Raw genomic sequence first — 27,759 nt, forward strand, 5'->3', positions numbered from 1 at the left:
GCTGGTATAGGCTGGTATAGGCTAGCATAGGCTGGTATAGGCTGGTATAGGCTGGTATAGGCTGGTATAGGCTGGTATAGGCTGGTATAGGCTAGCATAGGCTGGTATAGGCTGGTATAGGCTGGTATAGGCTGGTATAGGCTAGCATAGGCTGGTATAGGCTGGTATAGGCTGGTATAGGCTAGTATTGGCTCGTATTGGTTAGTATAGGCTAGTATAGGCTGGTATAGGCTGGTATAGGCTAGTAGAGGTTAGTATAGGCTAGTATAGGCTAGCATAGGCTGGTATAGGCTGGTATAGGCTAGCATAGGCTGGTATAGGCTGGTATAGGCTGGTATAGGCTGGTATAGGCTGGTATAGGCTAGCATAGGCTGGTATAGGCTGGTATAGGCTGGTATAGGCTAGTATAGGCTGGTATAGGCTGGTATAGGCTAGTATAGGCTGGTATAGGCTGGTATAGGCTAGTATAGGCTGGTATAGGCTAGTATAGGCTGGTATAGGCTAGTATAGGCTAGCATAGGCTGGTATAGGCTGGTATAGGCTGGTATAGGCTAGTATAGGCTGGTATAGGCTGGTATAGGTTAGTATAGGCTGGTATAGGCTGGTATAGGCTAGTGTAGGCTGGTATAGGCTGGTATAGGCTGGTATAGGCTAGTATAGGCTAGTATAGGCTAGTATAGGCTGGTATAGGCTGGTATAGTCTGGTATAGGCTAGTATAGGCTGGTATAGGCTGGTATAGTCTGGTATAGGCTAGTATAGGCTGGTATAGGCTAGTATAGGCTGGTATAGGCTAGTATAGGCTAGTATAGGCTAGTATAGGCTAATATAGGCTGGTATTGGCTGGTATAGGCTGGTATAGGCTAGTATAGGCTGGTATAGGTTAGTATAGGCTAGTATAGGCTGGTATAGGTTAGTATAGGCTGGTATAGGCTGGTATAGGCTGGTATAGGCTAGTATAGGCTGGTATAGGCTGGTATAGGCTGGTATAGGCTGGTATAGGCTAGTATAGGCTAGTATAGGCTGGTATAGGCTGGTATAGGCTAGTATAGGCTGGTATAGGCTAGTATAGGCTGGTATAGGCTGGTATAGGCTGGTATAGGCTGGTATAGGCTAGTATAGGCTGGTATAGGCTGGTATAGGCTGGTATAGGCTAGTGTAGGCTAGTATAGGCTGGTATAGGCTGGTATAGGCTAGTATAGGCTAGTATAGGCTAGTATAGGCTAATATAGGCTAGTATAGGCTAATATAGGCTAGTATAGGCTAGTATAGGCTAATATAGGCTAGTATAGGCTAGTATAGGCTGGTATAGGCTAATATAGGCTTGTATAGGCTGGTATAGGTTAGTTTAGGCTAGTATAGGCTGGTATAGGCTAATATAGGCTAGTATAGGCTGGTATAGGCTAGTATAGGCTGGTATAGGCTAGTATAGGCTGGTATAGGTTAGTATAGGCTAGTATAGGCTGGTATAGGCTGGTATAGGCTAGTATAGACTAGTATAGGCTGGTATAGGCTAGTATTGGCTCGTATTGGTTAGTATAGGCTAGTATAGGCTGGTATAGGCTGGTATAGGCTAGTATAGGCTAGTATAGACTAGTATAGGCTAGTATAGGCTAGTATAGGCTGGTATAGGCTAGTATAGGCTGGTATAGTCTGGTATAGGCTGGTATAGGCTAGTATAGGCTGGTATAGGCTAGCGAATGTGATTTAAATGTTGAAATATAATATGGCCTATTTGTATTATTAGTAGGCTGAAGCTTTTATACCTTTCATAGTTAGCCTACCTCAGTGTGAAATGTGATTCACATTTTCAAACAATATTTTCCAACAGGGGCTATACATTTGGATTAAACCTTCAATCTTGCGCTGACATTTAGAAACAAAACATGCCAATTAGAAAAATAAGCCACAGGAGTTTTTTGAGCGAGAATTAAGATGACTTTTGAGTAGTAAGACATGTATAAAAGCAACAGATACCATTAATAAGAAGGGGCTAGAAGCGTCTTATATGGTGAGCTACCGAGTGGCTAGGACAGGCAAGCCCCATACTATTGTAGAGGACTTAATTCTTCATGCTACCGCGGATATGGCTGGAACAATGCTGGGGGAAATGGCCAAAAAACTATACAGACAATGCCTTCATCAAACAACACTGTTTCACGATGCATCAGTGACATGGCAGGAGATGGTTTGAAACAAAAAAAATGCCTATAGATGTAGCCAGAGGTTCTGCTCTGTGTCCTGGTGGAATAACTGTGTTGGTGTTTACAACTCGTCTGGCATTCAGGGATCCTGTTTGTTGGTGTTGGTGTTTACAACTCGTCTGGCATTCAGGGATCCTGTTTGTTGGTGTTGGTGTTTACAACTCGTCTGGCATTCAGGGATCCTGTTTGTTGGTGTTGGTGTTTACAACTCGTCTGACATTCAGGGATCCTGTTTGTTGGTGTTGGTGTTTACAACTCGTCTGGCATTCAGGGATCCTGTTTGTGTTGGTGTTGGTGTTTACAACTCATCTGGCATTCAGGGATCCTGTTTGTTGGTGTTTACAACTCGTCTGGCATTCAGGGATCCTGTTTGTTGGTGTTGGTGTTTACAACTCGTCTGGCATTCAGGGATCCTGTTTGTTGGTGTTGGTGTTTATAACTGGTCTGGCGTTCAGGGATCCTGTTTGTTGGTGTTGGTGTTTACAACTCGTCTGGCATTCAGGGATCCTGTTTGTTGGTGTTTACAACTCGTCTGGCATTCAGGGATCCTGTTTGTTGGTGTTGGTGTTTATAACTGGTCTGGCGTTCAAGGATCCTGTTTGTTGGTGTTGGTGTTTACAACTCGTCTGGCATTCAGGGATCCTGTTTGTTGGTGTTTATAACTCGTCTGGCATTCAGGGATCCTGTTTGTGTTGGTGTTGGTGTTTACAACTCATCTGGCATTCAGGGATCCTGTTTGTTGGTGTTGGTGTTTACAACTCGTCTGGCATTCAGGGATCCTGTTTGTTGGTGTTTACAACTCGTCTGGCATTCAGGGATCCTGTTTGTTGGTGTTGGTGTTTACAACTCGTCTGGCATTCAGGGATCCTGTTTGTTGGTGTTTACAACTCGTCTGGCATTCAGGGATCCTGTTTGTTGGTGTTGGTGTTTACAATTCGTCTGGCATTCAGGGATCCTGTATGTTGGTGTTTACAACTCGTCTGGCATTCAGGGATCATGTTTGTTGGTGTTGGTGTTTATAACTCATCTGGCATTCAGGGATCCTGTTTGTTGGTGTTGGTGTTTATAACTCATCTGGCATTCAGGGATCCTGTTTGTTGGTGTTGGTGTTTATAACTCATCTGGCATTCAGGGATCCTGTTTGTTGATGTTTATATCTCATCTGGCATTCAGGGATCCTGTTTGTTGGTGTTGGTGTTTATAACTCATCTGGCATTCAGGGATCCTGTTTGTTGGTGTTTATAACTCATCTGGCATTCAGGGATCCTGTTTGTTGGTGTTGGTGTTTATAACTTGTCTGGCATTCAGGGATCCTGTTTGTTGGTGTTTATAACTCATCTGGCATTCAGGGATCCTGTTTGTTGGTGTTTATAACTCATCTGGCATTCAGGGATCCTGTTTGTTGGTGTTTATATCTCATCTGGCATTCAGGGATCCTGTTTGTTGGTGTTTATAACTCGTCTGGCATTCAGGGATCCTGTTTGTTGGTGTTTATAACTAATCTGGCATTCAGGGATCCTGTTTGTTGGTGTTTATAACTCATCTGGCATTCAGGGATCCTGTTTGTTGGTGTTTATAACTCATCTGGCATTCAGGGATCCTGTTTGTTGGTGTTTATAACTCATCTGGCATTCAGGGATCCTGTTTGTTGGTGTTTATATCTCATCTGGCATTCAGGGATCCTGTTTGGTGGTGTTTATAACTCATCTGGCATTCAGGGATCCTGTTTGTTGGTGTTTATAACTCATCTGGCATTCAGGGATCCTGTTTGTGTTGGTGTTTATATCTCGTCTGGCATTCAGGGATCCTGTTTGTTGGTGTTTATAACTCGTCTGGCATTCAGGGATCCTGTTTGTTGGTGTTTATAACTCATCTGGCATTCAGGGATCCTGTTTGTTGGTGTTTATATCTCGTCTGGCATTCAGGGATCCTGTTTGTTGGTGTTGGTGTTTATAATTCATCTGGCATTCAGGGATCCTGTTTGTTGGTGTTTATAATTCATCTGGCATTCAGGGATCCTGTTTGTTGGTGTTTATAACTCGTCTGGCATTCAGGGATCCTGTTTGTTGGTGTTTATAACTCATCTGGCATTCAGGGATCCTGTTTGTTGGTGTTTATATCTCATCTGGCATTCAGGGATCCTGTTTGGTGGTGTTTATAACTCATCTGGCATTCAGGGATCCTGTTTGTTGGTGTTTATAACTCATCTGGCATTCAGGGATCCTGTTTGTGTTGGTGTTTATATCTCGTCTGGCATTCAGGGATCCTGTTTGTTGGTGTTTATAACTCGTCTGGCATTCAGGGATCCTGTTTGTTGGTGTTTATAACTCATCTGGCATTCAGGGATCCTGTTTGTTGGTGTTTATATCTCGTCTGGCATTCAGGGATCCTGTTTGTTGGTGTTGGTGTTTATAATTCATCTGGCATTCAGGGATCCTGTTTGTTGGTGTTTATAATTCATCTGGCATTCAGGGATCCTGTTTGTTGGTGTTTATAACTCGTCTGGCATTCAGGGATCCTGTTTGTTGGTGTTTATAACTCATCTGGCATTCAGGGATCCTGTTTGTTGGTGTTTATATCTCATCTGGCATTCAGGGATCCTGTTTGGTGGTGTTTATAACTCATCTGGCATTCAGGGATCCTGTTTGTTGGTGTTTATAACTCATCTGGCATTCAGGGATCCTGTTTGTGTTGGTGTTTATATCTCGTCTGGCATTCAGGGATCCTGTTTGTTGGTGTTTATAACTCGTCTGGCATTCAGGGATCCTGTTTGTTGGTGTTTATAACTCATCTGGCATTCAGGGATCCTGTTTGTTGGTGTTTATATCTCGTCTGGCATTCAGGGATCATGTTTGTTGGTGTTGGTGTTTATAATTCATCTGGCATTCAGGGATCCTGTTTGTTGGTGTTTATAATTCATCTGGCATTCAGGGATCCTGTTTGTTGGTGTTTATAACTCGTCTGGCATTCAGGGATCCTGTTTGTTGGTGTTTACAACTCGTCTGGCATTCAGGGATCATGTTTGTTGGTGTTTTGTAATTCCATTCTCCATATGTCCTGGATGTCCTTCACTGTGTCCTGGTGGAGAGTCCTGAAGCTCTCATCATCATCAAGGGTTAGTTAGTTTAAGTTAGTAGGGTGTTGGTGTGATACTAACTCTGTGCTGGTTGTGTTCAGGTATCTTGGAGGTGCTTCACTGTGTCCTGGTGGAGAGTCCTGAAGCTCTGAACATCATCAAGGAGGGACACATCAAGTCAATCATCTCTCTGCTAGACAAACATGGACGCAACCACAAGGTGGGTAGAGACCACCTACCTATAAACCAGGTATTATAGATAACCACAAGGTGGTTAGAGGAGACCACCTACCTATAAACCAGGTATTATAGATAACCACAAGGTGGGTAGAGACTACCCACCTATAAACCAGGTATTATAGATAACCACAAGGTGGGTAGAGGAGACCACCTACCTATAAACCAGGTATTATAGATAACCACAAGGTGGGTAGAGACCACCTACCTATAAACCAGGTATTATAGATAACCACAAGGTGGGTAGAGACCACCTACCTATAAACCAGGTATTATAGATAACCACAAGGTGGGTAGAGGAGACCACCTACCTATAAACCAGGTATTATAGATAACCACAAGGTGGGTAGAGGAGACCACCTACCTATAAACCAGGTATTATAGATAACCACAAGGTGGGTAGAGACCACCTACCTATAAACCAGGTATTATAGATAACCACAAGGTGGGTAGAGACCACCTACCTATAAACCAGGTATTATAGATAACCACAAGGTGGGTAGAGACCACCTACCTATAAACCAGGTATTATAGATAACCACAAGGTGGTTAGAGGAGACCACCTACCTATAAACCAGGTATTATAGATAACCACAAGGTGGGTAGAGACTACCTACCTATAAACCAGGTATTATAGATAACCACAAGGTGGGTAGAGGAGACCACCTACCTATAAACCAGGTATTATAGATAACCACAAGGTGGGTAGAGGAGACCACCTACCTATAAACCAGGTATTATAGATAACCACAAGGTGGGTAGAGACCACCTACCTATAAACCAGGTATTATAGATAACCACAAGGTGGGTAGAGGAGACCACCTACCTATAAACCAGGTATTATAGATAACCACAAGGTGGGTAGAGACCACCTACCTATAAACCAGGTATTATAGATAACCACAAGGTGGGTAGAGACCACCTACCTATAAACCAGGTATTATAGGTAACCAGCTCCTTATATACTATAGACATACAGAATGGATGATCTCCTAGCTGAGTGATGGACCCACCTATTTAACAGAGATTATATACATAATGCACTATGAATTGTTTATTCATTATTTCTTTACAATGAATTGTGATGATAAATGTGTGAGCAACACATTGCACCAGTGGGTCAGCTTCTACCAGTCCACTCTTTCATGATATTTCATTTAATGTTTCAAGATTTCAGAGACATAAGTCCTGTTATTAATTTTTAGAAGAGGTATTAGTTGGGATATGTTTATTTTTTTCAGCTGATGAGTTGAGATCTGAAGCAATCGATCTATCTATGTAGCTGTATATCACAGATGTTCACGCAATACACAAGCAAACAACTTAAGCGCTCAATAACTTTAATAATGTAATGTTTCCCTTGTTTTTTACATGATTAGCTAATGGACCGACATTACTGAAAGGCTTGGTCATGTTGCCACGTCTAAATGATTGAAGAGTCCTGTACTTTCTCTCCAGTGAGTAGTGTTGGGCGAGCCTTAAGTAGAAAGGCCTGGTGTTCCATGTTTGACAATAGCAAAGCCATTCTACCACTCTGTAGATGTTTTATGTCCAATACCTCCTCCACTGTCAACAACATTAAGTTGCAGATTAGGCAATAATGTAGCCTACACTCTGAATGTTGTTGTTCCAACCAGCATCTGATCTGTATCATGGTCTGTTCTCTGTGTTAACCCAACAGGTTCTGGACGTGCTCTGTTCTCTGTGTGTCTGTCATGGTGTGGCCGTGCGGTCCAACCAACACCTGATCTGTGACAACCTGCTACCTGGCAGAGACCTGCTTCTACAGACACGACTTGTCAACCATGTCAGCAGGTACAGCCTTCTTCCTCCATCTCCCCTAACCCTAACTCTAACCCAAACCCCAACCCAAACCCTAACCCTAAACCTAACCCAAACCCTAACCCTAACCCTAACCCAAACCCTAACCCAAACCCAAACCCAAACCCAAATCCTAACCCTAACCCAAACCCCAACCCAAACCCTAACCCTAAACCTAACCCAAACCCTAACCCAAACCCTAACCCAAACCCTAACCCTAACCCTAACCCAAACCCTAACCCAAACCCAAACCCAAACCCAAATCCTAACCCTAACCCAAACCCCAACCCAAACCCTAACCCTAAACCTAACCCAAACCCTAACCCTAACCCTAACCCTAACCCAAACCCTAACCCAAACCCAAACCCTAACCACAAGGGTAGGAGAGAGAGGTTGTTGTCCTGGCAGTGGGTCCAGGGTGATATGAGTGCTACAGGGCAGTAATCATTTAGACAAGTTACCTTGGCATTCTTGGGCACAGGGACTATGGTGGTCTGCTTGAAACATGATGGTGTTACAGACTGGGTCAGGGAGAGGTTGAAAATGTCAGTGAAGACACTTGCCAACTGGTCAGCGCATGCTCGCAGTACACGTCCTGGTAATCCGTCTGGCCATGTAGCCTTGTGAATGTTGACCTGTTTAAAGGTCTTACTCACATCGGCTACGGAGAGCGTGATCACACAGTCATCCGGAATAGATGGTGCTCTCATGCATGGTTAAGTTTTGCTAGCCTCGAAGCGAGCATAGAAGATATTTCACTCATCTGGTAGGCTCTCGTCACTGGGCAGCTCGCGGCTGGGTTTCCCTTTGTGATACGTGATAGTTTGCAAGCCCTGCCACATCCGACGACTGTTCTTATGTCAGAAGATAATTGGAGTGAGTTAGAAGATTTTATTTTAAAGAAACAACTATTTAATGTTAATTTGTAATACTCTGATAGTATGTTTTATTTTGATCCAAATGATATGATTTAGTTTTCATTGTTGGTTGGTTTATTTTTCAGGACAGATTCTTTATCCATCAAATGAGGTGGGAGGAGAACAATTTTTTCTTCACATTGTTTAAGATAATTTCAAAATAATATTTAAATTCAGTAAAAACAAAAGCAATACGTACAAAACATTATGAAATATTGAAAATGCGTCTCGATATGTTAGGTTTATGTTTATCTTGTTTGTATACAGTGGCAAGGAAAAGTATGTGAACCCTTTGGAAATATCTGGATTTCTGCATAAATTGGGTCATAAAATTTGATCTGATCTTCATCTAGGTCACAACAATAGACAACCACAGTCTGATTTAAACTAATAACACACAAACAATTATATGTTTTCATGTCTTTATTGAACACACCGTGTAAACATTCACAGTGCAGGGTGGGAAAAGGATGTGAACCCTTGGATTTAATAACTGGTTGACCCTCCTTTGGCAGCAATAACCTCAACCAAACGTTTTCTGTAGTTGTGGATCAGACCTGTACAACGGTCAGGAGGAATTTACATAACTCTTTCAGTTCAGCAATATTCTTGGGATGTCTTGTGTGAACTGCTCTCTTGAGGTCCTGCCACAGCATCTCAATCTGGTTGAGGTCAGGACTCTTGACTGGGCCACTCCAGAAGATGTTTTTTCTTCTATTGTAGCCAATCTGTTGTTGATTTACTTCTGTGTTTTGGGTCTTTGTCCTGTTTCATCACCCAACTTCTGTTGAGCTTATATTGGCGAACAGATAGCCTTACATTAAAATGTCTCGATAAACTTGGGAATTAATTTTTCCATTGATGATAGCAAGCTGTCCGGGCCCTGAGGCAGCAAAGCAGTCCCAAACCATGATGCTCCCTCCACCAGACTTTACAGTTGGGATGAGGTTGATGTTGGTGTACTGTGACTTTTTTTCTCCACCGTGTGTGTTCCTTCCAAAAGACTCGTCTGTAGTTCCATCTGTCCACAGAATATTCTGCCAGTAGCGCTGTGGAACATCCAGGTGCTCTTCTGCAAACTTCAGACGTGCAGCAATGGGTTTTTTGGACAGCAATGTCTTCTTCCGTGGTGTCCTCCCATGAACACCGTTCTTGTTTAGTGTTTTAGTCATCAACAGAGATGTTAGCATGTTCCAGAGATTTCTGTAAGTCTTTAGCTGACACTCTAGGATTCTTCTTAACCTCATTGAGCATTCTGCTCCTGTGCTCTTGCAGTTATCTATGCAGGACGGCCACTCCTAGGGAGAGTAGCAACAGTGCTGAACTTTCTCCATTTATAGACAATTTGTCTTACTCTGGCTTGATGAACATCAAGGTTCTTAGAGATACTTTTGTAACCCTTTCCAGCTTTATGAAAGTCAACAATTCTTAATCGTAGGTCTTCTGAGGTCTCTTTTGTTTGAAGTATGTTTAACATTTTTAGTGTTTTTTTATAGGGCAAGGCAGCTCTAACCAACATCTCCAATCTCATCTCACTGATTGGACTCCAGCTTAGTTTACTCCCGACTCCAATTAGCTTTTGGAGAAGTCATTAGCCTAGGGGGGTTTACATACTTTTTACAACCTACACTGTGATGTTTAAATTATGTATTCAATATAGACAAGAAAAACAACATTGTTCCAGTATTGAACTTTAACCGACATTAACCCCTTGTTATCCTTCTTCCCACATGGCAGCATGAGGCCTAACATCTTCCTGGGTGTGAGTGAAGGCTCCGCCCAGTACAGGAAGTGGTATTATGAGCTGATGGTGGACCAGGTGTTACCCTTCGTTACGGCCGAAGCCACACATCTCAGAGTGGGCTGGGCCACCACGGACGGCTACCAACCCTACCCTGGGGGAGGAGAGGGCTGGGGAGGAAACGGGCTCGGTGACGACCTGTACTCCTACGGCTTCGATGGCTTGCACCTGTGGTCAGGTGAGATGGCTAGTCTATTATATTCACCTGTGGTCAGGTAAGATAGCTAGTCTATTATATTCACCTGTGGTCAGGTTAGATAGTTACTATATTATATTCACCTGTAGTCAGGTTAGATAGTTACTATATTATATTCACCTGTAGTCAGGTTAGATAGTTACTATATTATATTCACCTGTAGTCAGGTTAGATAGTTACTATATTATATTCACCTGTAGTCAGGTTAGATAGTTACTATATTATATTCACCTGTAGTCAGGTTAGATAGTTACTATATTATATTCACCTGTAGTCAGGTTAGATAGTTACTATATTGTATTCACCTGTAGTCAGGTTAGATAGTTACTATATTATATTCACCTGTAGTCAGGTTAGATAGTTAGATAGTTACTATATTATATTCACCTGTAGTCAGGTTAGATAGTTACTATATTATATTCACCTGTAGTCAGGTTAGATAGTTACTATATTATATTCACCTGTAGTCAGGTTAGATAGTTACTATATTATATTCACCTGTAGTCAGGTTAGATAGTTACTATATTATATTCACCTGTAGTCAGGTTAGATAGTTACTATATTATATTCACCTGTAGTCAGGTTAGATAGTTACTATATTATATTCACCTGTAGTCAGGTTAGATAGTTACTATATTATATTCACCTGTAGTCAGGTTAGATAGTTACTATATTATATTCACCTGTAGTCAGGTTAGATAGTTACTATATTATATTCACCTGTAGTCAGGTTAGATAGTTACTATATTATATTCACCTGTAGTCAGGTTAGATAGTTACTATATTATATTCACCTGTAGTCAGGTTAGATAGTTAGATAGTTACTATATTATATTCACCTGTAGTCAGGTTAGATAGTTACTATATTATATTCACCTGTAGTCAGGTTAGATAGTTACTATATTATATTCACCTGTAGTCAGGTTAGATAGTTAGATAGTTACTATATTATATTCACCTGTAGTCAGGTTAGATAGTTACTATATTATATTCACCTGTAGTCAGGTTAGATAGTTACTATATTATATTCACCTGTAGTCAGGTTAGATAGTTAGATAGTTACTATATTATATTCACCTGTAGTCAGGTTAGATAGTTAGATAGTTACTATATTATATTCACCTGTAGTCAGGTTAGATAGTTAGATAGTTACTATATTATATTCACCTGTAGTCAGGTTAGATAGTTAGATAGTTACTATATTATATTCACCTGTAGTCAGGTTAGATAGTTACTATATTATATTCACCTGTAGTCAGGTTAGATAGTTACTATATTATATTCACCTGTAGTCAGGTTAGATAGTTAGATAGTTACTATATTATATTCACCTGTAGTCAGGTTAGATAGTTACTATATTATATTCACCTGTAGTCAGGTTAGATAGTTACTATATTATATTCACCTGTAGTCAGGTTAGATAGTTACTATATTATATTCACCTGTAGTCAGGTTAGATAGTTACTATATTATATTCACCTGTAGTCAGGTTAGATAGTTACTATATTATATTCACCTGTAGTCAGGTTAGATAGTTACTATATTATATTCACCTGTAGTCAGGTTAGATAGTTACTATATTATATTCACCTGTGGTCAGGTGAGATGGCTAGTCTATTATATTCACCTGTAGTCAGTTTAGATAGTTACTATATTATTTTCACCTGTAGTCAGGTTAGATAGTTACTATATTATATTCACCTGTAGTCAGGTTAGATAGTTACTATATTATATTCACCTGTAGTCAGGTTAGATAGTTACTATATTATATTCACCTGTAGTCAGGTTAGATAGTTACTATATTATATTCACCTGTAGTCAGGTTAGATAGTTAGATAGTTACTATATTATATTCACCTGTAGTCAGGTTAGATAGTTAGATAGCTACTATATTATATTCACCTGTGGTCAGGTTAGATAGTTACTATATTATATTCACCTGTAGTCAGGTTAGATAGTTACTATATTATATTCACCTGTAGTCAGGTTAGATAGTTACTATATTATATTCACCTGTAGTCAGGTTAGATAGTTACTATATTATATTCACCTGTAGTCAGGTTAGATAGTTACTATATTATATTCACCTGTAGTCAGGTTAGATAGTTACTATATTATATTCACCTGTAGTCAGGTTAGATAGTTAGATAGTTACTATATTATATTCACCTGTAGTCAGGTTAGATAGTTACTATATTATATTCACCTGTAGTCAGGTTAGATAGTTACTATATTATATTCACCTGTAGTCAGGTTAGATAGTTACTATATTATATTCACCTGTAGTCAGGTTAGATAGTTACTATATTATATTCACCTGTAGTCAGGTTAGATAGTTACTATATTATATTCACCTGTAGTCAGGTTAGATAGTTAGATAGTTACTATATTATATTCACCTGTAGTCAGGTTAGATAGTTACTATATTATATTCACCTGTAGTCAGGTTAGATAGTTAGATAGTTACTATATTATATTCACCTGTAGTCAGGTTAGATAGTTACTATATTATATTCACCTGTAGTCAGGTTAGATAGTTACTATATTATATTCACCTGTGGTCAGGTGAGATGGCTAGTCTATTATATTCACCTGTAGTCAGTTTAGATAGTTACTATATTATTTTCACCTGTAGTCAGGTTAGATAGTTACTATATTATATTCACCTGTAGTCAGGTTAGATAGTTACTATATTATATTCACCTGTAGTCAGGTTAGATAGTTACTATATTATATTCACCTGTAGTCAGGTTAGATAGTTACTATATTATATTCACCTGTAGTCAGGTTAGATAGTTACTATATTATATTCACCTGTAGTCAGGTTAGATAGTTACTATATTATATTCACCTGTAGTCAGGTTAGATAGTTACTATATTATATTCACCTGTAGTCAGGTTAGATAGTTACTATATTATATTCACCTGTAGTCAGGTTAGATAGTTACTATATTATATTCACCTGTAGTCAGGTTAGATAGTTAGATAGTTACTATATTATATTCACCTGTAGTCAGGTTAGATAGTTACTATATTATATTCACCTGTAGTCAGGTTAGATAGTTACTATATTATATTCACCTGTAGTCAGGTTAGATAGTTACTATATTATATTCACCTGTAGTCAGGTTAGATAGTTACTATATTATATTCACCTGTAGTCAGGTTAGATAGTTACTATATTATATTCACCTGTAGTCAGGTTAGATAGTTAGATAGTTACTATATTATATTCACCTGTAGTCAGGTTAGATATTTACTATATTATATTCACCTGTAGTCAGGTTAGATAGTTAGATAGCTACTATATTATATTCACCTAGGTCAGGTTAGATAGTTACTATATTATATTCACCTGTAGTCAGGTTAGATAGTTACTATATTATATTCACCTGTAGTCAGGTTAGATAGTTACTATATTATATTCACCTGTAGTCAGGTTAGATAGTTACTATATTATATTCACCTGTAGTCAGGTTAGATAGTTACTATATTATATTCACCTGTAGTCAGGTTAGATAGTTACTATATTATATTCACCTGTAGTCAGGTTAGATAGTTAGATAGTTACTATATTATATTCACCTGTAGTCAGGTTAGATAGTTAGATAGTTACTATATTATATTCACCTGTAGTCAGGTTAGATAGTTACTATATTATATTCACCTGTAGTCAGGTTAGATAGTTACTATATTATATTCACCTGTAGTCAGGTTAGATAGTTAGATAGTTACTATATTATATTCACCTGTAGTCAGGTTAGATAGTTACTATATTATATTCACCTGTAGTCAGGTTAGATAGTTACTATATTATATTCACCTGTAGTCAGGTTAGATAGTTACTATATTATATTCACCTGTAGTCAGGTTAGATAGTTAGATAGTTACTATATTATATTCACCTGTAGTCAGGTTAGATAGTTACTATATTATATTCACCTGTAGTCAGGTTAGATAGTTACTATATTATATTCACCTGTAGTCAGGTTAGATAGTTACTATATTATATTCACCTGTAGTCAGGTTAGATAGTTACTATATTATATTCACCTGTAGTCAGGTTAGATAGTTACTATATTATATTCACCTGTAGTCAGGTTAGATAGTTACTATATTATATTCACCTGTAGTCAGGTTAGATAGTTACTATATTATATTCACCTGTAGTCAGGTTAGATAGTTACTATATTATATTCACCTGTAGTCAGGTTAGATAGTTAGATAGTTACTATATTATATTCACCTGTAGTCAGGTTAGATAGTTACTATATTATATTCACCTGTAGTCAGGGTAGATAGTTACTATATTATATTCACTTCAGGTTAGATAGTTACTATATTATATTCACCTGTAGTCAGGTTAGATAGTTACTATATTATATTCACCTGTAGTGAGGTTAGATAGTTACTATATTATATTCACCTGTAGTCAGGTTAGATAGTTACTATATTATATTCACCTGTAGTCAGGTTAGATAGTTACTATATTATATTCACCTGTAGTCAGGTTAGATAGTTACTATATTATATTCACCTGTAGTCAGGTTAGATAGTTACTATATTATATTCACCTGTAGTCAGGTTAGATAGTTACTATATTATATTCACCTGTAGTCAGGTTAGATAGTTACTATATTATATTCACCTGTAGTCAGGTTAGATAGTTACTATATTATATTCACCTGTAGTCAGGTTAGATAGTTACTATATTATATTCACCTGTAGTCAGGTTAGATAGTTACTATATTATATTCACCTGTAGTCAGGTTAGATAGCTACTATATTATATTCACCTGTAGTCAGGTTAGATAGTTACTATATTATATTCACCTGTAGTCAGGTTAGATAGTTACTATATTATATTCACCTGTAGTCAGGTTAGATAGTTACTATATTATATTCACCTGTAGTCAGGTTAGATAGTTACTATATTATATTCACCTGTAGTCAGGTTAGATAGTTACTATATTATATTCACCTGTAGTCAGGTTAGATAGTTACTATATTATATTCACCTGTAGTCAGGTTAGATAGCTACTATATTATATTCACCTGTAGTCAGGTTAGATAGTTACTATATTATATTCACTTCAGGTTAGATAGTTACTATATTATATTCACCTGTAGTCAGGTTAGATAGTTACTATATTATATTCACCTGTAGTCAGGTTAGATAGTTACTATATTATATTCACCTGTAGTCAGGTTAGATAGTTACTATATTATATTCACTTCAGGTTAGATAGTTACTATATTATATTCACCTGTAGTCAGGTTAGATAGTTAGATAGTTACTATATTATATTCACCTGTAGTCAGGTTAGATAGTTAGATAGTTACTATAATATATTCACCTGTAGTCAGGTTAGATAGTTACTATATTATATTCACCTGTAGTCAGGTTAGATAGTTACTATATTATATTCACCTGTAGTCAGGTTAGATAGTTACTATATTATATTCACCTGTAGTCAGGTTAGATAGTTACTATATTATATTAACCTGTAGTCAGGTTAGATAGTTACTATATTATATTCACCTGTAGTCAGGTTAGATAGTTACTATATTATATTCACCTGTAGTCAGGTTAGATAGTTATTATATTATATTCACCTGTAGTCAGGTTAGATAGTTACTATATTATATTCACCTGTAGTCAGGTTAGATAGTTAGATAGTTACTATATTATATTCACCTGTAGTCAGGTTAGATAGTTACTATATTATATTCACCTGTAGTCAGGTTAGATAGTTACTATATTATATTCACCTGTAGTCAGGTTAGATAGTTATTATATTATATTCACCTGTAGTCAGGTTAGATAGTTACTATATTATATTCACCTGTAGTCAGGTTAGATAGTTAGATAGTTACTATATTATATTAACCTGTAGTCAGGTTAGATAGTTACTATATTATATTCACCTGTAGTCAGGTTAGATAGTTACTATATTATATTCACCTGTAGTCAGGTTAGATAGTTATTATATTATATTCACCTGTAGTCAGGTTAGATAGTTACTATATTATATTCACCTGTAGTCAGGTTAGATAGTTACTATATTATATTCACCTGTAGTCAGGTTAGATAGTTACTATATTATATTCACCTGTAGTCAGGTTAGATAGTTACTATATTATATTCACCTGTAGTCAGGTTAGATAGTTAGATAGTTACTATATTATATTCACCTGTAGTCAGGTTAGATAGTTACTATATTATATTCACCTGTAGTGAGGTTAGATAGTTACTATATTATATTCACCTGTAGTCAGGTTAGATAGTTACTATATTATATTCACCTGTAGTCAGGTTAGATAGTTACTATATTATATTCACCTGTGGTCAGGTTAGATAGTTACTATATTATATTCACCTGTAGTCAGGTTAGATAGTTAGATAGTTACTATATTATATTCACCTGTAGTCAGGTTAGATAGTTACTATATTATATTCACCTGTAGTCAGGTTAGTTAGTTAGATAGTTACTATATTATATTCACCTGTAGTCAGGTTAGATAGTTACTATAGTATATTCACCTGTAGTCAGGTTAGATAGTTACTATATTATATTCACCTGTAGTCAGGTTAGATAGTTAGATAGTTACTATATTATATTCACCTGTAGTCAGGTTAGATAGTTAGATAGTTACTATATTATATTCACCTGTAGTCAGGTTAGATAGTTAGATAGTTACTATATTATATTCACCTGTAGTCAGGTTAGATAGTTACTATATTATATTCACCTGTAGTCAGGTTAGATAGTTAGATAGTTACTATATTATATTCACCTGTAGTCAGGTTATATAGCTAGTCTATTATATTCACCTGTAGTCAGGTTAGATAGCTAGTCTATTATATTCACCTGTAGTCAGGTTAGATAGTTACTATATTATATTCACCTGTAGTCAGGTTAGATAGTTACTATATTATATTCACCTGTAGTCAGGTTAGATAGTTACTATATTATATTCACCTGTAGTCAGGTTAGATAGTTACTATAGTATATTCACCTGTAGTCAGGTTAGATAGTTACTATATTATATTCACCTGTAGTCAGGTTAGATAGTTAGATAGTTACTATATTATATTCACCTGTAGTCAGGTTGGATAGTTACTATATTATATTCACCTGTAGTCAGGTTAGATAGTTACTATATTATATTCACCTGTAGTCAGGTTAGATAGTTACCATAGTATATTCACCTGTAGTCAGGGTAGATAGTTAATTTATTATATTCACTTCAGGTTACTCTAGTCCTCTGATCTAGTGTGAGTGGGCTACCTACTTTGAGTTGTGTGGGTAGTGAAACACAGGATAAGGGTGTAATTGAGTGTTGACAAAGGGGTAATGTTCCCCCATAATTTTGTTTGAGGGGTAATGTTCCCCCAGAATGCTGTGTGAGTGGTAATGTTCCCCCAGAATGCTGTGTGAGGGGTAATGTTCACCCATAATGCTGTGTGAGGGGTAATGTTCACCCAAAATGGTGTGTGAGGGGTAATGTTCCCCCAGAATGCTGTGTGAGGGGGTAATGTTCCCAGAGAATGCTGTGTGAGGGGGTAATGTTCCCCGAGAATTCTGTGTGAGGGGTAATGATCCCCCAGAATGCTGTGTGAGGGGTAATGATCCCCCAGAATGCTGTGTGAGGGGTAATGTTCCCCAAGAATGCTGTGTGAGGGGTAATGATCCCCCAGAATGCTGTGTGAGGGGTAATGTTCCCCCAGAATGCTGTGTGAGGGATAATGATCCCCCAGAATGCTCCGTGAGGGGTAATGTTCCCCCAGAATGCTGTGTGAGGGATAATGATCCCCCAGAATGCTGTGTGAGGGGTAATGATCCCCCAGAATGCTCCGTGAGGGGTAATGTTCCCCCAGAATGCTGTGTGAGGGATAATGATCCCCCAGAATGCTGTGTGAGGGGTAATGTTCCCCCAGAATGCTGTGTGAGGGATAATGATCCCCCAGAATGCTCCGTGAGGGGTAATGTTCCCCCAGAATGCTGTGTGAGGGATAATGATCCCCCAGAATGCTGTGTGAGGGGTAATGATCCCCCAGAATGCTGTGTGAGGGATAATGATCCCCCAGAATGCTCCGTGAGGGGTAATGTTCCCCCAGAATGCTGTGTGAGGGATAATGATCCCCCAGAATGCTGTGTGAGGGATAATGATCCCCCAGAATGCTGTGTGAGGGATAATGATCCCCCAGAATGCTCCGTGAGGGGTAATGTTCCCCCAGAATGCTGTGTGAGGGATAATGATCCCCCAGAATGCTGTGTGAGGGATAATGATCCCCCAGAATGCTCCGTGAGGGGTAATGTTCCCCCAGAATGCTGTGTGAGGGATAATGATCCCCCAGAATGCTGTGTGAGGGGTAATGATCCCCCAGAATGCTGTGTGAGGGATAATGATCCCCCAGAATGCTCCGTGAGGGGTAATGTTCCCCCAGAATGCTGTGTGAGGGATAATGATCCCCCAGAATGCTCCGTGAGGGGTAATGTTCCCCCAGAATGCTGTGTGAGGGATAATGATCCCCCAGAATGCTGTGTGAGGGGTAATGTTCCCCCAGAATTTTGTGTGAGGGATAATGATCCCCCAGAATGCTGTGTGAGGGATAATGATCCCCCAGAATGATGTGTGAGGGATAATGATCCCCCAGAATGCTGTGTGATTTTTGGGAGGTTGAGAGGATGTCTTTGTTTCTTGGGTTTGGAGCGAAATATCTGACGTTGGAGAATATGGTCGTGTGTCACATGGCTTCCTGTTCCCCACCACTTCTGCACAGAGCCCTGTGGTCTAGACGGTGTGCTGCAGTCATGTCTGTAGTGTCCAGAGCGTAGAGATCCTGTAGGAATAATGCAGAGTGTTTGCTCTCCTGAAAGAGAGGCTGAGGAGGTGAATATTCATGTTGTTGCATCAGGCCAACTGCAGTGAATGAAGCCATATAAATACTACACTTGGCTGCCTGTTGGTTGTTTCACGTCACTGTCCATTTTACTGCAAAGGCATCAACACACACACACGCACACACGCACACACACAAACACACACACTCACACACACGCACGCACGCACACACACACGCACACACTCCCTGCTTCTTGACAGGGGTCATCAAATATCAGATCTGACTTTTATTGATGTCCTTATATGCAGTGGAATCGCTGGGTAGTGAAAAACAATGATGTTGGTTTCCAAGGCAACTCTGTCTGTTACACTGGGTCTCTGTGTGTGTGTTGTTTAGAAAATATGTTCTCTCCTCTGCCCTTCCTCCCTCTCTCCTCTACCCCCTTTTTCCTCTACTCTACCCCTCCTCCCTCTCTCCTCTACCCCCTCTCTCCTCGCCCCTTCCTCCCTCTCTCCTCTCCTCTACCCCCTCTCTCCTCTCCTCTCCTCTCCTCTCCTTTACCCCCTCTCCCCTCTCCTCTCCTCTACCCCTCTCTCCTCTACCCCCTTTTTCCTCTACTCTACCCCTCCTCCCTCTCTCCTCTACCCCTTACTACCTCTCTCCTCTCCCCTACCCCCTCTCTATTCTCCCCTTCCTCCCTCTTTCCTCTCCTCTCCTCTACCCCCTCTCTCCTCTACCCTTCCTTCCTCTCTCCTCTACCCTTCCTTCCTCTCTCCTCTCCTCTACCACCTCTCTCCTCTACCCCCTCTCTCCTCTACCCTTCCTTCCTCTCTCCTCTCCTCTACCACCTCTCTCCTCTACCCCCTCTCTCCTCTACCCTTCCTCCCTCTCTCCTCTACCCTTCGTACTTCTCTCCCTCCCTCTCTCCATCTCCTTCCCTCCCTCCTCCCTCCTCCCTCTCTCTCAGGCTGCATCGCCAGGACAGTGAGCTCACCCAATCAACATCTCCTCCGTGTGGATGACGTGGTCAGCTGTTGTCTGGACCTCAGCGCTCCCAGTATGTCCTTCCGTATCAACGGTCAGCCCGTCCAGGGGATGTTTGAGAACTTCAACTCTGACGGACTGTTCTTCCCTGTAGCCAGCTTCTCCGCTGGGGTCAAGTGAGTGCTCCTCAACCAACCAATCAATCGATCAATCAACATGATCAATCATTGGGTCTCTTCTGACCCTTTTGACCTCTCGTAAGTGTTTGTTTTACATGTAGCTCTCACATGGCCCACCCACGCTCAGTATATTATGCTGAGAGTATGCAAGGCGGAGTTAGAACAAATGATTGAACCTCGTATTGCTGTTTACAGCGACATACAGTAGGGGGTCGGAAATTATTGACACCCTATATAAAGATGAGCAGAAATAAATTATTTAAATACTGAGCTACATTGTATCCTCAAAATGTTTTATTTGTATTATTGTATAATGATAAAATTGATCAGAGAAAGATATTTTGTTTAACAAGTAATTTTTTTTTCTCTCAAAAAGGTAGGGGGTCATAATTATCGACACCCCTGTTTTCAATACCTCACCTTGCGAGGATAACGCCACTGAGCCTTTTTCTAGAATGTTTCATGAGTTAGAGAACACATTAGGAGGGATCTTAGACCACAAATACATGTTTCATGAGTTAGAGAACACATTAGGAGGGATCTTAGACCACAAATACATGTGTCATGAGTTGAAGAACACATTTCTAATCTTAGACCACAAATACATGTTTCATTGGTCACAAAATCTACATTTATCGATGGCCATCTCAGTCTCCAGACTTGAAATCCATTGAAAAGCTGTGGTTTGAATTGAGGAGGGCAGTACATAAGCACAGACAAAAGGATATCACTGATCTGTAAGGGTTCTGTATGGAGGCCTGGTCTAAGATCCCTCCTAATGTGTTCTTCAACTCATGAAACATGTGATGAAAAGGCTCAGTGCTGTCCTTCTTTTTCGCCTTCTTCCCCTTCTTCTTCTCCTAATCCTTCTTCTCCTAATCCTTCTTCTCCTAATCCTTCTTCTCCTAATCCTTCTTCCCCTTCTTCTTCTCCTAATCCTTCTTCTCCTAATCCTTCTTCTCCTAATCCTTCTTCTCCTAATCCTTTTTCTCCTAATCCTCCTTCTTCCCCTTCTTCTTCTCCTAATCCTTCTTCTCCTAATCCTTCTTCTCCTAATCCTTCTTCTCCTAATCCTTTTTCTCCTAATCCTTCTTCTCCTAATCCTTCTTCTCCTAATCCTTCTTCTCCTAATCCTTTTTCTCCTAATCCTCCTTCTTCTCCTTCCTTCTTTTTCTCCTTCTTCTTCTTCTTCCTCTTCTTCTTCCATCCAGAGTGCGTTTCCTGCTGGGTGGTCGTCAAGGAGAGTTTAAGTTCCTGCCCCCGCCGGGCTACGCTCCGTGTTTCGAGGCTGTGCTACCCAGGGAGAAGCTTAGAGTGGAACACAGCCAGGAGTACAAGGAGGACCACAGTGAGACCAGGGATCTACTGGGTCCCACCATCACCCTGTCCCAGGCTGCCTTCACCCCTACACCTGTTGACACCAGCCAGGTGGGTAAAGAATATCCTTTACTATACTGTGTCATGGTGGGTGTCAACTCTACTTTAACTAGTCAACAACTGACAGGGGTTAAGGTCAATTGACTAGCCTCCCTTGCCTCAGTAATTAGCCCAGATCTACTTTAACTATTCAACAACTAACAGGGGTTAAGGTCAATTGACTAGCCTCCCTTGCCTCAGTAGTTAGTCCAGATCAACACTAGTTATAACAAAGTGATGTCCCAGAACAACAACCTCTGTCCCCATGTACTGTGTGGGTAATGCTTCTGGCCAATGGCATGGACTTCCTGTGTATCATGTGTTGTGGTTTCAGGTTGTTCTGCCTCCTCACCTGGAGAGGATCAGGGAGAAGCTGGCAGAGAACATCCATGAGCTGTGGGTGATGAACAAGATTGACCTGGGCTGGACGTACGGAGCTGTGAGTACACACGTGCACGCTCACACAAGCAGGCACGGTCACACGTGCACGCTAATGATGCGCGGGTCAGCTGTTTGTTCACCCGCACCTCCTGAAATGGCTAATAACCCATCCACAACGGTTTAGAACTGCGTAAAATTTTGGGGAATTACAGGAAATAAACATTAACATTTTCATTTTTCTCTCCGCCGTCAAGACGGGGGTCATTACATTTTCTTTCCCACTTGGTGAGGGGGGGGGGGCCCAAATCTCGCATAGGGCCTCCAAAAGACTAGAGTCGGCCCAGGTCATTACTTGTTGCCCTAGAAGACTAAATAAACCCTTACTCACCAGAATGTAATAAATCATAGAATGACATCAGTTGGTTTTCTCTTTCCTCTTTCATCTCTGCTGCTCTAGAGCAGCAAGGGGTTAGACTGCCCTGTAGGGGGTTAGACTTCCCTGTAGGGGGTTAGACTCCACTGTAGGGGGTTAGACTCCCCTGTAGGGGGTTAGACTGCCCTGTAGGGGGTTAGACTCCCCTGTAGAGGGTTAGACTGCCCTGTAGGGGGTTAGACTCCCCTGTAGAGGGTTAGACTGCCCTGTAGGGGGTTAGACTGCCCTGTAGGGGGTTAGACTGCCCTGTAGGGGGTTAGACTCCACTGTAGGGGGTTAGACTCCCCTGTAGGGGGTTAGACTCCCCTGTAGGAGGTTAGACTGCCCTGTAGGGGGTTAGACTCCCCTGTAGAGGGTTAGACTGCCCTGTAGGGGGTTAGACTGCCCTGTAGGGGGTTAGACTGCCCTGTAGGGGGTTAGACTGCCCTGTAGGGTTCTAGGGGGTTAGACTGCCCTGTAGGGGGTTAGACTGCCCTGTAGGGGGTTAGACTCCCCTGTAGGGGGTTAGACTGCCCTGTAGGGGGTTAGACTGCCCTGTAGGGGGTTAGACTCCCCTGTAGAGGGTTAGACTGGCCCGTAGGGGGTTAGACTGCCCTGTAGGGGGGTAGACTGCCCTGTAGGGTTGTATGGGGTTAGACTGACCTGTAGGGGGTTAGACTGCCCTGTAGGGTTGTAGGGGGTTAGACTGCCCTGTATGGGGTTAGACTGCCCTGTAGGGGGTTAGAATGCCCTGTAGGGGGTTAGACTCCCCTGTAGGGGGTTAGACTGCCCTGTAGGGTTGTAGGGGGTTAGAATGCCCTGTAGGGGGTTAGACTGCCCTGTAGGGTTGTAGGGAGTTAGACTGCCCTGTATGGGGTTAGACTGCCCTGTAGGTGGTTAGACTGCCCTGTAGGGGGTTAGACTGCCCTGTAGGGGGTTAGACTGCCCTGTAGAGGGTTAGACTGCCCTGTAGGGTTGTAGGGGGGTAGACTGCCCTGTAGGGTTGTAGGGGGGTAGACTGCCCTGTAGGGTTGTAGGGGGGTAGAATGACCTGTAGGGGGTTAGACTCCACTGTAGGGGGTTAGACTCCCCTGTAGAGGGTTAGACTGCCCTGTATGGGTTAGACTCCCCTGTAGGGGGTTAGACTGCCCTGTAGGGGGTTAGACTCCCCTGTAGAGGGTTAGACTGCCCTGTAGGGGGTTAGACTGCCCTGTAGGGGGTTAGACTGCCCTGTAGGGGGTTAGACTGGCCTGTAGGGTTCTAGGGGGTTCGACTGCCCTGTAGGGGGTTAGACTGCCCTGTAGGGGGTTAGACTCCCCTGTAGGGGGTTAGACTGCCCTGTAGGGGGTTAGACTGCCCTGTAGGGGGTTAGACTGCCCTGTAGGGGGTTAGACTCCCCTGTAGAGGGTTAGACTGGCCTGTAGGGGGTTAGACTGCCCTGTAGGGTTGTAGGGGGGTAGACTGCCCTGTAGGGTTGTAGGAGGGTAGACTGCCCTGTAGGGTTGTAGGGGGGTAGACTGCCCTGTAGGGTTGTAGGGGGTAGACTGCCCTGTAGGGTTGTATGGGTTAGACTGCCCTGTAGGGGGTTAGACTGCCCTGTAGGGGATTAGACTGCCCTGTAGGGTTGTAGGGGGGTAGACTGCCCTGTAGGGTTGTAGGGGGTAGACTGCCCTGTAGGGTTGTATGGGTTAGACTGCCCTGTAGGGGGTTAGACTGCCCTGTAGGGTTGTAGGGGGTTAGACTGCCCTGTAGGGTTGTAGGGGTTAGACTGCCCTGTAGGGGGTTAGACTGCCCTGTAGGGGATTAGACTGCCCTGTAGGGTTGTAGGGGTAGACTCCCCTGTAGGGTTGTAGGGGTTAGACTGCCCTGTAGGGTTGTAGGGGTAGACTGCCTGTAGGGTTGTAGGGGTAGACTGCCTGTAGGGTTGTAGGGGTTAGACTGCCCTGTAGGGCTGTAGGGGGTAGACTGCCCTGTAGGGTTGTAGGGGTTAGACTGTAGAGTTGTAGGGGTTAGACTGTAGAGTTGTAGGGTTTAGACTGCCCTGTAGGGTTGTAGGGGTTAGACTGCCCTGTAGGGTTGTAGGGGTTAGACTGCCCTGTAGGGTTGTAGGGGTTAGACTGTAGAGTTGTAGGGGTTAGACTGCCCTGTAGGGTTGTAGGGGTTAGACTGCCCTGTAGGGTTGTAGGGGTTAGACTGTAGGTTTGTAGGGGTTAGACTGTAGAGTTGTAGGGTTTAGACTGCCCTGTAGGGTTGTAGGGGTTAGACTGCCCTGTAGGGTTGTAGGGGTTATACTGCCCTGTAGGGTTGTAGGGGTTAGACTGTAGAGTTGTAGGGGTTAGACTGCCCTGTAGGGTTGTAGGGTTTAGACTGCCCTGTAGGGTTGTAGGGGTTAGACTGCCCTGTAGGGTTGTAGGGGTTAGACTGTAGAGTTGTAGGGGTTAGACTGCCTGTAGGGTTGTAGGGGTTAGACTGTAGGGTTGTAGGGGTTAGACTGTAGAGTTGTAGGGTTTAGACTGCCCTGTAGGGTTGTAGGGGTTAGACTGCCCTGTAGGGTTGTAGGGGTTAGACTGTAGAGTTGTAGGGGTTAGACTGCCCTGTAGGGTTGTAGGGGTTAGACTGCCCTGTAGGGTTGTAGGGGTTAGACTGCCCTGTAGGGCTGTAGGGGGTAGACTGCCCTGTAGGGCTGTAGGGTTAGACTGCCCTGTAGGGTTGTAGGGGTTAGACTGCCCAGTAGGGTTGTAGGGGTTAGACTGCCCTGTAGGGTTGTAGGGGTTAGACTGCCCTGTAGGGCTGTAGGGGGTAGACTGCCCTGTAGGGCTGTAGGGGTTAGACTGCCCTGTAGGGTTGTAGGGGTTAGACTGCCCTGTAGGGCTGTAGGGGGTAGACTGCCCTGTAGGGCTGTAGGGGTTAGACTGCCCTGTAGGGTTGCAGGGGGGTTTGAATACCCGAGTCGAAAAGGTGAAACATCGGTCAACGTTGTCTTGAGCAAGGCACTTAACCTTCATTGGCTCCAGGGGTGCTGTTCTACTCTGCATGTGAAAATAAAACATTTAATTGAATATATTTTTTTAACCCGGGCAGTGTCTTCTCAGACCTCGGTCACCACCTATCAGACAGGGTTGGGGTGACTGCTACAGACATTAGTGACACCGGGGGAAGTCCTGGAGCTACGCTGGTTATCCTCTACCACTTACAGTCAACATATCCCTGTCGGTTTAGACATTTCTATCCCTCCACTAAACAGAAACAGTTCCTGCGTGGGATACTGCCAGTCTCTCAGGGTCTCTCTTACCCCCAGCAGGTAGTTGAGGATTCAGATAATGGTGTTATGTTGCAGGTACGGGACAACAACAGATAATGGTGTTGTGTTCCAGGTTCAGGACGACAACAGGATAATGGTGTTGTGTTGCAGGTACGGGACAACAACAGATAATGGTGTTGTGTTGCAGGTTCGGGACAACAACAGGATAATGGTGTTGTGTTCCAGGTTCGGGACAACAACAGATAATGCTGTTGTGTTCCAGGTTCGGGACAACAACAGGATAATGGTGTTGTTTTCCAGGTTTGGGACAACAACAGACAATGCTGTTGTGTTCCAGGTTCGGGACAACAACAGGATAATGGTGTTGTGTTCCAGGTTCGGGACAACAACAGACAATGCTGCTGTGTTCCAGGTTCGGGACAACAACAGGATAATGGTGTTGTGTTCCAGGTTCGGGACAACAACAGACAATGCTGTTGTGTTCCAGGTTCGGGACAACAACAGAATAATGGTGTTATGTTGCAGGTACGGGACAACAACAGATAATGCTGTTGTGTTCCAGGTTCGGGACAACAACAGGATAATGGTGTTGTGTTCCAGGTTCGGGACAACAACAGGATAATGCTGTTGTGTTCCAGGTTCAGGATGACAACAGGATAATGGTGTTGTGTTCCAGGTGCATGACGACAACATTATAATGGTGTTGTGTTCCAGGTTTGGGACAACAACAGACAATGGTGTTGTGTTCCAGGTATGGGACAACAACAGATCATGGTGTTGTGTTCCAGGTATGGGAGAACAACAGGATAATGGTGTTGTGTTGCAGGTGCATGACGACAACATTATAATGGTGTTGTGTTCCAGGTTCGGGACAACAACAGACAATGGTGTTGTGTTCCAGGTTCGGGACAACAACAGATCACGGTGTTGTGTTCCAGGTATGGGAGAACAACAGGATAATGGTGTTGTGTTGCAGGTACGGGACGATAACAAGCGGCAGCATCCTTGTCTGGTGGAGTTCTCCAAGCTGCCTGAGCAGGAGAGGAGCTACAACCTACAGATGTCTCTGGAAACTCTCAAGTAAGTTACCACCCTGGATACTATTGCTGCTCGGTACAATACCTAGTTACCACCCTGGATACTGTTGCTGCTGGGTACAATCCCTAGTTACCACCCTGGATACTGTTGCTGCTCGGTACAATCCCTAGTGACCACCCTGGATACTGTTCCTGCTGGGTACAATCCCTAGTGACCACCCTGGATAATGTTGCTGCTCAGTACAATCCCTAGTGACCACCCTGGATACTGTTCCTGCTGGGTACAATCCCTAGTTACCACCCTGGATACTGTTGCTGCTCGGTACAATCCCTAGTGACCACCCTGGATACTGTTCCTGCTGGGTACAATCCCTAGTTACCACCCTGGATACTGTTGCTGCTCGGTACAATCCCTAGTGACCACCCTGGATACTGTTCCTGCTGGGTACAATCCCTAGTGACCACCCTGGATAATGTTGCTGCTCAGTACAATCCCTAGTGACCACCCTGGATAATGTTGCTGCTCAGAACAATCCCTAGTTGAAACGATCCAGACTGTCTCTGCTGGGTACAATCCCTAGTTGTAACTATCCAGACTGTTCCTGCTGGGTACAATCCCTAGTTGAAACTATCCAGACTGTTCCTGCTGGGTACAATCCCTAGTTGTAACTATCCAGACTGTTCCTGCTGGGTACAATCCCTAGTTGAAACTATCCAGACTGTTCCTGCTGGGTACAATCCCTAGTTGAAACTATCCAGACTGTTCCTGCTGGGTACAGTCCCTAGTTGAAACTATCCAGACTGTTCCTTCTGGCTACAATCCCTAGTTGAAACTATCCAGACTGTTCCTGCTGGGTACAATCCCTAGTTGAAACTATCCAGACTGTTCCTTCTGGGTACAGTCCCTAGTTGAAACTATCCAGACTGTTCCTTCTGGCTACAATCCCTAGTTGAAACTATCCAGACTGTTCCTTCTGGGTACAGTCC

The 27,759-nt window shown here is 42.4% G+C and overlaps 1 protein-coding gene across 9 annotated transcripts in view; it reads left to right on the forward strand.

Annotated features, from left to right (window-relative positions):
• The window catches only part of ryr2a (ryanodine receptor 2a (cardiac)), a 368,722-nt gene that overhangs the window by 58,404 nt on the left and 282,559 nt on the right, over positions 1–27,759 (forward strand). For all 9 annotated transcript variants that reach the window (XR_016491186.1, XR_016491187.1, XM_090217869.1 and 6 more), the window contains 7 exons: positions 5,380–5,498; positions 7,197–7,330; positions 9,991–10,232; positions 20,069–20,261; positions 21,476–21,692; positions 22,015–22,119; positions 26,712–26,815. Coding sequence is in view for 7 of the 9 variants with exons in the window: in XM_090217869.1 (XP_090073995.1) it covers positions 5,380–5,498; positions 7,197–7,330; positions 9,991–10,232; positions 20,069–20,261; positions 21,476–21,692; positions 22,015–22,119; positions 26,712–26,815 (1,114 nt within the window). In the remaining 2 variants the exon portion in view is untranslated. The remainder of the gene's footprint in view (positions 1–5,379; positions 5,499–7,196; positions 7,331–9,990; positions 10,233–20,068; positions 20,262–21,475; positions 21,693–22,014; positions 22,120–26,711; positions 26,816–27,759) is intronic.

Source organism: Oncorhynchus mykiss, chromosome 23 (assembly GCF_057628025.1).
Source record: "Oncorhynchus mykiss isolate SJ-2025 chromosome 23, ASM5762802v1, whole genome shotgun sequence".
Taxonomy (NCBI): domain Eukaryota; kingdom Metazoa; phylum Chordata; class Actinopteri; order Salmoniformes; family Salmonidae; genus Oncorhynchus; species Oncorhynchus mykiss.